The 13,791-nt window shown below is 39.9% G+C and overlaps 1 protein-coding gene across 1 annotated transcript; it reads left to right on the forward strand.

Annotated features, from left to right (window-relative positions):
• Positions 1–45: 45 nt before the first annotated feature.
• zgc:56235 (Voltage-dependent anion-selective channel protein 2-like) lies at positions 46–13,617 on the forward strand. The gene is made up of 10 exons (XM_042394806.1): positions 46–136; positions 1,810–1,904; positions 4,263–4,333; positions 5,393–5,442; positions 8,544–8,696; positions 8,815–8,867; positions 9,785–10,006; positions 10,972–11,122; positions 11,212–11,269; positions 12,229–13,617. Exons 3-10 carry the CDS (start codon positions 4,267–4,269, stop codon positions 12,318–12,320), a joined length of 846 nt encoding a protein of 281 aa, XP_042250740.1. The 5' UTR covers positions 46–136; positions 1,810–1,904; positions 4,263–4,266; the 3' UTR covers positions 12,321–13,617.
• Positions 13,618–13,791: the final 174 nt, after the last annotated feature.

Below are 13,791 nucleotides of genomic sequence, written 5' to 3' on the forward strand. Positions count from 1 at the left end.
AAAACGCCATGATTGTCACAAACATTTAAGGTGGACTGGAGTGATCTTGCATGTGGAACAGGCCCCACGTTCAATGCGACACATCGTCTGTAGAGGGCGCTGTTTCCACCTCACTCCTGTACAGACAGTCATAAAGGTTAGGCTCACAATTCTTTAAGTGTGTCTTAAAGCAACAGTCAGGTGTCCGTATGAACAGTGAAAGAGGTTTTTACTCGCTGTAATCATTCCTCCTGTTCATACTGGATATTAAAAGATCCTTCAAATGTGCTTTCAATGTAAGTGATGGAGGCCAAAATCCACAGTGTGTCCACACAGTCATTTAAAAGTTGATGTGAAGCTTATATGGGGCTTCAGCAGTCTGAGTTAGTCATATCAAGTGGATATCTGACACATTTACAGTCTTTTTAGCATCAAATTCCCTCTTTGTGTTTCCTCGGACAGTGTTTCCCTGTTGAGCTGCAGGTGGAAGTATAGTAACAAAAAGAGAGACTTTAGCACTAAAAAGACTGTAACGTTGAAAGATATCTACTTGATTTGACTCATTTGGACGCTGAAGCTTCATATTAGCTTCAGATAAACTTTTAAATACATTGTTTTGCACAGAAGGAGGACTGTGGATTTTGTCTCCATCACTTCCATTGTAAGTGCATTATGAAGGGATCTTCTAATGGTCAGTATGAACAGGAGGAATGACTACAGCAAGAAAAACATGTTTCACTGTTCATTTGGGCTCCTGACTGTTTTTACATTAACTCAAGTACTGCACTTAAGTACAATTTTGAGGTATTTGTATTTACTTGAGTATTTCCATGTGATGCTACTTTATACTTCCACTCCACTACATTTCAGAGAGAAATATTGTACTTTCTACTCCACTACATTTATTTAACAGCTTTTGACGTCTTACAAAAAGCAGTGTGTAGTCGGGGTCACATTTCACATGTCTATGAGTTGTTAACAGCTCCACCAAATAGAGGTTTTTCCCTCTAAACTTCTCACATGCTTTCATTTCAATAAATGTTCAAATGATCCAATATTTCACCAAAAATCAAAGATTAAAGAAAAAGCCCAAAAACTGAAAACAGATTTGTGTATCAGAACTTTGTTTTTTCTTCTTTCCTCTCCCATTAATCATCTCACGACCCCTCAGATTTATCTGCTGACCCTTTGGAGGGCCCCTGACCCCTAGGTTGGGAACCACTGGACTAAACTAGCTAACTGCATATAAAGTAGTTGAAACTAGCTCCACCTCCAGCAGCTGCAACAGTAACATGCTGCTCTAACACTGATGCTTCACTATTAATAATCTGGGGGGACCAAACCACCACTTTCACTGCAATACTTTAACCACATTTTGCTGTTAATACGCATGTACTTTTACTCAAGTAGTTTTTCATGCGGGATTTTGAATTGTAAAGGAGTATTTTTACGTTGCTGTATTGGTACTTTTGTTTAAAGTCCACTCTTTCACTCATTCTTGAATTTATGAGGGAGAAGGAGTAGATGCCATTTTAAGGATTTTAACGTAGTAATTATTCTTTTTTTTTTGCGGAAAAAGCATATTAGACAGACATTATTGTTCCAAGCAGAGTATTTTTATATGTATTAATACATGTCTGGAGGGGATCTTTAAGTAAAGGATCTGTATTATTCTTCCACCATTGATTAAACATTTCTAACTTGTATAAAACCGAGTTCGTTTTTGATCAGGGGGATTTATCTCTTGCTGCTGCGACTCTTTGTTCGCGTTTTCCCACAGTCTGCGCATGCTCCATATGTCTCCTTCATTGTGCCCTGTCCCCCTTATAGACGGTGCTTAGCTAGGCTAGCTGTCAATCTACCCCGCAGCATCACGCCAGGGACACTCCAGGCTCTGCAGACGCCCCTTGCACGCATTTGCACTGGTAAGAAGCATTAATAACACCACTTACTTCATAAATATAGCGCTGTGCTTTATTATATTTGTTTTAATATCAGGCTACTAGCTGCTACTATGATAGCGCTACGTTTATCTCCAAGGTTAGCAAGATACCTAGCATGTATCTAGCTAACGGTGTCTCTGTTATGTAATGATGTCCAGCCTTGTAATGCACAGTTTAATCCTTGGATGATAGGTTTTTTCCCCTTGTGATGGTGCATCCAGGTTAGCAGCTTTATCAGCAGGGGTTGTGACTAGAGCTGGCTGTGAAGGGGTTTGTGCTTTAGTGGCTAACTTACTCTGATCATGACGTTAACTAATTAGTCAGTGTCTAACCCTCTTTCTCTGGCCCATCTGTTGTCCCTTTGTCCCGAATAAAATATGCAGCACACGACGCTGAAGTCAGCTCACGGTTAAGGGAAACAAAAATGATATTTAGCAGCTGATTCTCCATTTTTTTCACTACTTATACTTGTGAGTAAGTGTTAGACATAGTAACAAAAGCCTTAATGCTGTTTAAACCCACTTTCAGATATGTGAAACCTTTATTTTGCTCATTAAATCACAGAAAGGGCGATTTCACTGCTTTCACTTCTCCATTCATACCACATTAAATCAGATCCAGATCAAAGCCACTACACTTAGACTTGTGAAATCTGAACTAGATTAACAAGGAGACTCTAGAGACTCATTCATACACAGTGATTTTAAAGTCCAGATTTGATAAGTTGTGTTTTTTGATTTGGAGCTGGTCTAATGTGGTCTGGATGGGTAAAAAGCAGTGAAATTATCTCTTTTTTCTGTTTTCATAAGCAAAATAAAGATTTCACAGATCTTAAAGTGGGTTTAAACAGGCTTTTGTTACGATATCTAACACTTTTTCATAAGTGTAAGTGGTGCAAAAACAGAATCAGCTGCTAAATATCAATATTTTTTCCCTTAACTTGTCCCTTAACCTTGAATCAGAAGCTGACTACTAATACCAGGACGCAGGCTTTTTATTTCTCTGAGGTTTTCACATTATAAATGATGAACAGCAGCATTAAAACACGAGTCTTGTGGGTAAAACATGCGACTCATGTAGCTGTTGCATCAGTCTAATGTGGGGCGTCTGCTCTGCAGGTGCCCTTGATTTGACTGTATATGCGGTAACCGGGCGGAGATAAACCTCCTGAATTTGCACCCAAAATGCTATCAGAACATTCATTCAACCAGCTGGGAAATGGCAGGAAAAAAGGTGCAAAGAAGCCTGAGGGAGAGTGCACTGTTAAAGCATTCAAATAATAATCACCCTGATAAAACACTCAATGCAAAGTGAAACAGATGAAAGAGCAGGAGGAGTTAACAGATAATTAGAATTAAAATAAGTTCTCTTCCAAAGCAAACATCCCAAGGTATGAGTGGAAAGTATTATTCTGGCAACAGCATTTATAAGCTTTTTTTTTTTTTTTTAATTCAAATGTAGCTTAATCATGTCATGTGATGCTACTTAAGTACACTGTAATAACAAATATTACTGGGATCACCACAGAAAATTGCAGATGAATATTTAATAGACTCAACCACTGACTATCCCAGTAACACACCGGCCACAATTTCACACATTCACTACACATAGTCCAGAACACATTAGACCAGATCCAGATCAAAAACCACATACTTAGACTTGTCAAAAGCTTCACTTTCTAGGTTTCCAAATAACCTCTCGATTCAGTCGGATGTAGAGATCAGCTGAGCTCAGCTTCCCAGCTGCTGCTAAAGGAACAGCTTGTTCCTTTCTGCTGGAGCTCACTGGCAGACTTGGCCAGCGGTGGAGGAAGTACTCAGATCCTTTACTGGAGTAGAAGTACCAGTACAGCAATGTACAAATACTCCTTTACAAGTAAAAATCATGCATTAAAATCCCACTACAGTAAAAATAAGTATTATGAGCTTGATGTAGTTAAAGTATTGCAGTAAAAGTAGTGGTTTGGTCCCTCTGACTGATATATTATTATATATGACATCATTAGATTATTAATAGTGAAGCATCAGTGTTAGAGCAGCATGTTACTGTTGTAGCTGCTGGAGGTGGAGCTAGTTTACACTACTTTATATACAGTTAGCTAGTTTAGTCCACTGGTTCCCAACCTAGGGGTCGGGGCCCCTCCAAAGGGTCAGCAGATAAATCTGAGGGGTCGTGAGAAGATTAATGGGAGAGGAGGAGGGAGCTGGACTTGACTGTTGAATTATTCCACAGCTGTTGCATTTTATACTCAGTTAGGTTTTAAGTCTGTGGTTTGAACAGAATGGTTTTTGGGTTTTTTTATTTAACTGATCACATTCCTGACTTTATCTCCTGCAGCACAATGGCTGTCCCTCCTTCATACTCAGACCTGGGCAAAGCCGCCAAGGATATATTCAGCAAGGGTTATGGTGAGTATTATTTTAGCTCAAAAAGAGTAAATGATTAACTGTTAGAAATTCCTGAAAGACACAATCTGTACAAATCTGGTGTTTCAGTGTGACTGGCTGTAAGATTCCTGTTCAGTCTGCAGATAATATTTTAGATTAATGAAAATAATAGATTTTGGGGGCAGCGGTACAATCTGCAACACATGCAACCCACCAAAGATGAAATTAAATATGGCAGCTTTAAAGTAGGAATGTAATGTTTGAAATAGCATCCAGAAAGTGGATAATTTGGACATAAGTATATTAAATTTTATAGCACAATATCTATATCTATATATATATATATATATATATATATTATGATAGAATAAATTTGACCTTATCCTGGTTAGACATAACAAACCTGTATATTAAACCAAACATGAGGCGAACGTATCGTTACAGATACTTTGAAGTAAAGGAATAGTTCAACATTTGACAAATATACTTATTTACAGACTGGCCAAGAGTTTAATGAGAAGATGAATACAACTCTCATATCTGCACCTTCAATATGAAGCTAGCGCCAGCAGCTAGTTAGCCTAGCTTAGCTTAGCTTAGCTTAGCTTAGCTTAGCTTAGCTTAGCATATAGACTGGAAACAGCTAGCCTGCGCCTGTCCAAAGGTAAAAAAAACTCATAGATTAAGTCATATCTTGTTTGTTTGATGCATAAAAACACTGAAGAGTAAAAATGACAAGTTGCACCTTTAAGGGGGATGATGTGTCAGACTTATGCTATCAGTCAATCAATCAATCAATCAATCAGTCAATCAAACTTAATTTGTATTGCACCTTTCATACAAGTTAGTGCAAATCAAAGTGCTTCACAGATGACTCATAATGAGAGTAAAAAAAAGTAAAATAATTTCAAAGTAATGTACACAGGAATTAAAAATGATGAAAATGTAATTTAACTTGAAAGTGAATAAATATATTTCTCAAAATGTCAAACTAATCCTTTAAATTTTGTTGTATTTTATTCATCATACACCCAATTACTGCTAACTAACACACAAGTCTTTTATTTTGAAATCCTCCAGGCTTTGGTGTTGTGAAGCTGGACCTAAAGACCAAATCACAGAGTGGAGTGGTGAGGACACTTTTTCCTTTTTTTTTTTTTTAATGCGTTCTACTCCGTCCATCCCCCTGGCTTGCCTTATCCTGACCCCCCACAAAGCTCCAGTACACCCCCCAAAGAGAAAAATCACAAATCCCCCACCATGTGCACTATAAAGCACAGGTTCACTGTTTTTCAAGTGTGTCTTAAAACAACAATCAGGAGCCTAAATGAACATTGAAACATGTTTTTCTTGCTGTAATCATTCCTTCTGTTCATACTGACCATTAGAAGATCCCTTCATAAAGTTAATCTGAAGCTATTATGAAGCTTCAGCGTCCAAATGAGTCAAATCAAGTAGATATCTTTCAACGTTACAGTCTTTTTAGTGCCAAAGTCCCTCTTTTTGTTACTATACTTCCACCTGCAGCTCAACAGGGAGACACAAAGAGGGAATTAGATGCTAAAAAGACTGTAAATGTGTCAGATATCCACTTGATATGACTAACTCAGACTCCTGAAGCCTCAAATAAGCTTCACATCTACTTTTAATATCCAGTATGAACAGGAGGAACGATTACAGCAGAGGAAAAACCTCTTTCACTGTTCATACGGACACCTGACCAGCCTCGGACCAGTCCTATAACCTGCTGTGTTAAATGCAGTGAAGTCGATTAAACTCCTGTTTAAACAGACGCATACCAGCGTCTCTGCGTCTCCTCCTCTACCGCTCAGTGTGACCCTCTCAGCAGGAGAGACGCTCTGCGGTTCGTTTGGATTTTATAACTGAACTAAACACTTTTTATTTTATCTCACGTTTTTCACATCACAAACGACGAACAGCAGCACTAAAACACGAGTCTCGCAGGTAAAACATGAGACTCGTGTAGCTGTTGTAGTTTAGTTTAGCAGGTGCGCTTGATTTGACTGTAATTGCAGTAACCGGGCGGAGATAAGCCTCCCAAATCTGCAACCAAAACGCTGTGAAAACTTTCATTTATAATTTTTACCGCAGCCTTTGTGATCATGGACCAGGAAAGAGGCAGAAAATGAGGGAAAGCTGCACAAATAATAACCATCACTCTGACAAACAACGACAGACATGGAGGAGTTAACAGATAATTAGATTAGTTAGAATTAAAATAAGTTCTTGCAACTGCATTTATAACCTTTTTTTCATGTCATGTGATGCTCCTTCAGTTCACTTTAACAACAAATATTACTGAGATCAATACAGAAAAATGCTGATTAACATTTAATATCCAGGAATTCACATTACAGACACTATCATTGACTATCTCTTTAACACACTGGCCACAATTTCTCACATCGACCACACATATTGCAGCCGTACACCAGGTTTTTATCTACTCTTGTTTTAAGACCTGGTGGAAAACTTGTGAACTCGTCCTTTAAGTTTCTGACGTCCTGCTGTAACCCCCGACCGAGCTGGAAGGTTTCCAGGTCGCCCGGCGCTGCTCAGCTTTAACCTTTTTGCTGTGTTCTAGAGAAACATGACAGGTGTTTTGCGGCCTGTCTGTCTCTCTACCTGCCTCTCTGCCTCCTCCTAACCCCTGCTCTGTCTCCACGCTGCTGCTCCGGACCGCGCTCACTCTGCTCTAATGTAGATGGTAAGATCGGCGTCGGAGTCCGGCTGCTCCGACCGTCTGTGTCACCGTTTAAAGAGTTCATTCATCGGTTTCTGTCCCGTTCTGTTTCATCCTCATCCTGTTCACTTATACATCTTTTTTTTTTATTGTTATCATTGTTCTGATGTTGTTTTTTTGTGATAATCATTCATATCGCATGAAAATGTATTTTATAACAATTACTTACTTTTTTTGTCATAAGTCTCAATCAGTTCTAACCCTCTAACTGTCTAGATGCTGTATAGACGTATGTTCAACACGCATGCAGCCACATACCGTATATCTTGCTTCTTTCTCTGTTATATAGCTTTAAAACAGTATTTTCCTGCTGTGATTGTTCCTCCTGTTCATACAGTAGACTGTATATAAAGATGGACGTGGCGAGCTGCGACGTTTCATTGGTTTGAAGCCTGGCGTTCGTTGCAGCTTCTGGTCGGCGCCGTCTTTTCCGTTTGGAGCCAGGATCTCTCAAATAAGGAACAATTTAGCTAAATTGTGCTAACAGGGCAGGTATCAGAATCAAGTCACATTAAACTTAGTGAAATATTATGACAATAGTCCGACTCGGTGTGAGTTCTGGAGAGCAGCAGGTGAGCCAATCACAGCTGTCAATCAACACCCACACGGCAGACATTAAAGCTACTATAAGTCTTCAAATCTTATTAATGGAGCAATAATATCCAAAATGACCATGAGCACATTTATTATAAGGTCTGAATTTAGAGATTGAGACCAGAATGACTCGTTAAAAACAATGATCGACTCAGTATTTCTAGAGAGAAGATGATGATTCTTTTTGAATAAGAGTCATTTGGAGCATCTAGCAGCTGTCAGTGACACCACATTGTCTTCAGCCTCTGGACGTGGTTGTTTCAGCTTCATACTGACCAAAAATAACACCATGAATAGTTTTTATTAATCTGTTAACTTAACTTAAACCAGCAGCAGTTCTCAGTGTTTCAGCTACTCGGCAGATCGGTTGTTCCTGCGTCTCAGAGAAGTTGCCACAGTTCTGTGAATTTCAGCACCTGTGGGTTTTGGCTGCATGTTTGGAGTCGTCATCATGCTGCAGAATAAATTTGGGACCAGTCAGACGCCTCCCTGATGGTTTTTCGGATAAAATCGGAACATCTAAAGTGCCTAAAACTGTATAGCTTCACATTAGCGTCATATAAACGTATGAATACATGTTTGCACAGAGCGAGGGTTCGTCCCACCTCACTTACATTACATTTTTCGGAACATTTAGCTTCAGGAAGTGATATTATTATATTATTATTATTGATCAGTATGAACAGGAGGAATGATTTCAGCCAGCAGAACCTGTTTCAGTGTTTATAAGGGAACGTAAGTTTTGCTTTAAGACAAATTTGAACTTTTATTTCTTTATAATTTACAGGCAGTTGAGTTTTGGCTCGGTTGAATTTTATATTTTTCTGTGTCTGCGGGACTCTTAACGCTTCGTCCTCTGTGTCGTCCTGCCAGGAGTTCAACACATCTGGATCCAGTAACACAGACACAGGGAAGGCCGCAGGGAGCCTGGAGACCAAATACAAGATGAAGGAGCTGGGTCTGAGCTTCAACCAGAAGTGGAACACAGATAACACGCTGGCTACTGAAGTCACTGTGGAGGACCAGGTACAGTACAGTGTGTGTTTTAACAGAAAATATCCAGACTAACTGATAAAATTGTACAAATCTTTCACCCGTATGTGGTTTAAAAAAGTGTTGAAACAAAGTGTTGCTTTATCCACAGCTGGCTCAAGGACTGAAGGTTGCCTTGGATACGTCTTTTGTACCAAACACAGGGTGAGACTTCGACATTATTGATACCGTGTCTTGTTCGGATTGCATGAAACGTTATGTAAGAAGTATAAACTGTGGGTCAAACCTGACACTGAAAACTAAACCAGAGAGTAGAAAAGTCTCTCTGTTAATAATTAGCTGCTATTTTTCACAGTTTTCTGAACAGTCTGAGTTACACGACTAGATTTCTACTTATTATTTTTGAATCACTTCATTGGAATTTAGACTAATCAATCTTTAACCTTCCTTCCACACTTGTATCTTTTATTTTTCCTGAACTGATCTGACCTTATTTTTCACCGGTCGTTAAAGGAGAAGTCTGGTGATTCTACATTTTTCTTATTTTTCTCATGAAAAGACCAAATCAACAATGTGTTTGTCCATCTTTAAATACACATCTTTCCTTCTCCCATTGGTCCCTACTGAAGATATAATCATTTATTGTAGCTATAATTGATATTAATGTGTTGGTTGTGGCTTTACAGTGAGTTTCAGCTCATTGTTTATCTGTCAGGCTGCAACTTTACAGTTAGCTGTAGACTAGCTGGTGAACATAGTGGAGCATTTAGCAGCTGAAGAGCCAGATATTTCCCTCAGGGGTTGGTAGAGAGCAAAAACAGAGCTAAAAGAGAGTGAATATTGGACTTACATTCACCAGGTGGACAGAAACACAACTCCACATGAATGATATGACTTGTTTCTGCTGCCCCCAAGTGGACAAAAATCAGCTACTGCAGGCTTAGAGGTCAACAGCACAGAGGAATAAGATCCATCAGGCTTTGGATACAAACACAATACTTGTTAGTAGATTGTTGGTTTTGGTCTTTTCTTTGGATTTGTTGATAATAAGAGAAATAAACTGCTCATCCTTTTAATATCAGAGATAAACTAACATTGAACCTCATGCATCTGTGTTCCAGTAAGAAGAGCGGCAAGCTGAAGACGGGCTACAAACGCGACTATGTGAACCTGGGCTGCGACGTGGACTTCGAGGGTCCCATCATCCACGCTACCGCCGTGTTGGGCTACGAGGGCTGGCTGGCCGGTTACCAGATGGCCTTCGACACGGCCAAGTCCAAACTGGCCCAGAACAACTTCGCCCTCGGATACAGGGCCGGAGACTTCCAGCTGCACACCAATGTGTGAGTAACTCCAGTGAAAAGGGGGGAGCATCACTGGTTTTACTCCTTACTGGTTTGTCTCCTGTGGATCTGGAGTTCTCCTCTGTAGCTTTGAGGCTACACATTTTGAAATATGTGTTTAAAAAGTTTGAAAGACTTGGACGTTAATCAGGCAGGGAGGGTCTGGAATGAAAAGAGGCCATAAAGTTGCATCATGGGAATTGTAGGATTCAGCATTTTTGGAGCTTGTCTCATACTGGAGACTAAAAGTCAGGATATATCTGGTCCTCTTCTGCATAAATGAGTTTTTAATCTGTCTCTTGTTAGTCCTCAAACTTTATGGTGCTGATGTAACACCAAATCTTGCAAAGTGCTCTTGTTTTAAATAAGATCAGATGTCCTGCTGTAGTTTACCAGCCGTTTCCCAAATGGTTTAAAACAAAGCAAACGTCAACTTCTGACTCACTGTCACTGTTATTGTTACTGTATGTCCACTAGTTGTGACACGTGAAATAAATATTATTTCTTCCCCTTTTTTTTTTTTATTTAATTTTAAAAGACTTGAAACTCTTCAACTTTGGCAGCAATTTCTCAAGAAGAAATTTAGGAAATAATTTTTGTGTAGCAGAAATGTTTTTTCCTGCTTTCTTGTGCCCTTAACGGCCTTTCAGTTCCTTCTAACACTGCCATGTTTGTATTTTTAGATTATGTGTGAAAATAAATTGTGTGCTTCTGTTTGCAAACTCACTTCCCCTAAATTTTGAGAGACTAATATAAAAGTACAGTGAGTTGAATAACTGTCTTTGCTCAGTAAACATCTCTGAAGCTGTTTACAGACGTGATTAATTGTTCTGAGCTCCAGTATTTCAAAAGATCCAGTTAATCTAATCTTGAGGAGGCTGTAAAAACATGATGGATCTGCAGGATTTGTTGCTACATCCCTGTATAAATATTTCTGAACGGGCGTCTCTCTCTTTCTCTCTCAGTAACGACGGGACCGAGTTCGGCGGCTCCATCTACCAGAAGGTGAACGATGAGCTGGAGACAGCGGTGACTCTGGCCTGGACCGCCGGCAGTAACAACACTCGCTTCGGCATCGCCGCCAAATACAAGCTGGATAAAGACACCTCTCTGTCTGTAAGTGCTCTTTTCTCAAGAAAACTCTCCACTAAGATTACTGCAGGTTTTTTTTTTAAACTTGTCTTGTCTTGTTTTCAACCCTGCAGGCCAAAGTGAACAACGCCAGTCTGATCGGAGTAGGCTACACCCAGAGCCTTCGGCCAGGTAGGCCCCGATCCAGCTGCCCTTATTCACCCAAACATGTCGTGTAGAGTCTTAACGCTGCATCCACCACATGTTGGCAGCAACAACATCTTATATAGCACAGCTCGAACAAAAACTGTCTCACAAAAGATGAAAAATTGCTTCTTTTTGAGGAGAGCTGTCGAAGCCTGTAGCCAGTAAAGTCTGACAGCTGAAGATAAATCAAATTCTAAAGTATTTTGCGTGTCGCTTTTCTTCAGAAGAGGTTGCATCAAGGTGGTTATGAAGGCCAGTCTGTGGTGAGACTTTGACGATGATGATGATGCTTGTGCAATAGACGATCTTAAGAAAGCCGCCAGATGTGACATCATGGTCTCAGGAAGTAGATCTAAGAGACGATACTATTCTGAGCTAATCAGCATCATCTCACATTAAAGCAGAAGAGGATGCTGGTTCAGGGAGGGACTCGACCACGTGACGGTTCATGTGTTTTGTTTATATCTCATGTAATGCTGGTTTATTTTATCTCTTTTTAAAAAGACATTTTCACATCTCAAAACAAGGCTCTCGCGCTGCACGCTCTGAAACTCCTCGTGACGCTTTTACTAAACCGCACGACCTTCATCTCCTCTGATTCTTGCGAGCGGTGAGATCTCTGCGTTTCAAGAACTCAAACCTGTTCTCATCCTCAAAGATTACAACAGTTTGTGTCAAAATTCAAAAAATTTCCACTTTTTGTTGCAAGTCTCGCTCCGCCAGCACGGAGCTGTTGCAACACACAGTGTTGATAACAATGAGGTCGTTTCTCTGTGATAAATGCCAAATGAGAAAAGGTCAGGATTTATAAACCAGTTAGAATCCAGTAAGCTGTCAAATGTTAAATAAAACATTTTGAGGATTTTTTTTTAATGTACTGCACCAAAAGAAAAACAATTCCTGACACGTCCTCTTGTCCTTTTTGCATTCCCCCCCCCCCGCAGGTGTGAAGGTCACTCTCTCGGCCCTGATCGACGGGAAGAACTTCAGCGCCGGCGGACACAAAGTGGGCATGGGCTTCGAGCTGGAGGCGTAAACTGGGATCCCACCACCAACAAAGAAGAAGAAGAAGAAAAAAGCCCAGAAACACATGACCACACACTCCTCCTTTGCCCCCTCCAATACCCCAGCTCACATTACTGCTCACCACCATCATGTAGCTCCCCCCCCTCCCTCCTCCTCCTCTTTCACACATATATAACGAGCATTTTTGACAGTAATAGTCGAGTCTCAGCATCGTGAAACACCCCCCCGAGTGGAGCTGCGAGGTTGAAACTGACGGCACGTAACTGTGGATTATTACCAGTTTTTCTGGTTATTGAAGTGAAACTTATTTATTTCCTGTGTAGGCCGTGGATGAAGTAGTCGTCGCTGTAAATGTGTAGCTTGTTCCTAATGGCATGTTAGAACGTCAGTACAGAGCTGAAAGCTTATTAGCTTGGTTAAAAAAACAAAAAAAAAGGTGTTGAGTGTCTGTTTTCTCTCTTTTTTTGTTGTTTTTATTGGTTTGATGATGGAAAACTTTTGGCTGTGTTGTTGCAATCTGTGGACCATTAAATCTATATCATCTTTTTTTTTGATACAACACATTTCATGAAGATATGAGTGTTGGGTCTGATTGAAGTCTTATTGAAGTGGTTAAAGTTGAAGGATAATTTTAAATAAAACTGTTGACATGCATCACTTTTTACAGTGCAGATTCTCCCAAATGATCTTTTAAATCCTTTGTGACTTCTCTTTTATTTTGGTAGGTGAAACCAATGTAGTGGAATCTTCTGGTAGATTATGTAGTTAGTTGTTTTTGCATTTCTACAATATTGTTTTCATCTGTCTTGTCTTAACTGCAGCGGTCACAAAGAAAGAGGACGTCATTTGAGGATGTGTGTGAGGTTTTTTTTTGCATAGTAGCGTCTCGTAAGGTATATTTAGCGGTTCAGTGGCACCAGGCGTCTTAACTTCGACAGCCAGCTGTTTCCTCATGTTGCTCCGGGACCGCGCTCATTACTGTCATCACTGCACCACCACCCCCCCCCCCCCTCTCAGATCTGTACATAAAATACAGTCGATTGTCCTCCCAATGATCCCAGTCGAAAGGCTGGATAGAATATTATAAGAGGATGTTGAGTCCCACACTCCTCCATTTCTCTCTCTCCTTTTTTTTTTTTTTTTTTTTTTTTTTTTTGGTAATCATACATTAAAATGTGCATTTCCATCTAATTATGTTGTCATGATTTTAAAAAAAGGCGCATTTCTTTGTCATTTAGACGCAGTACCTCATTTTTTTTCCAATGTCAACTAAGGGAATTCTAATAATAAAGAAAAAATGTTTGAAAGTTTTTGTCTTTTTTTTTTACGCCGTTTCCGTGACCTTTAACCACATCTCATGATCTTCTTCAGCAGATGGCATTTGCACCGTTGTCACGACAACAAACAAAATATTTGCTGGAGAAAATCAGATAACGGTGAAAAGTCAGCAAGTGCACCTTGGGTTAAAGCCACAGTTTGAT

This window comes from Thunnus maccoyii, chromosome 19 (assembly GCF_910596095.1).
Source record: "Thunnus maccoyii chromosome 19, fThuMac1.1, whole genome shotgun sequence".
Classification (NCBI taxonomy): Eukaryota; Metazoa; Chordata; class Actinopteri; order Scombriformes; family Scombridae; genus Thunnus; species Thunnus maccoyii.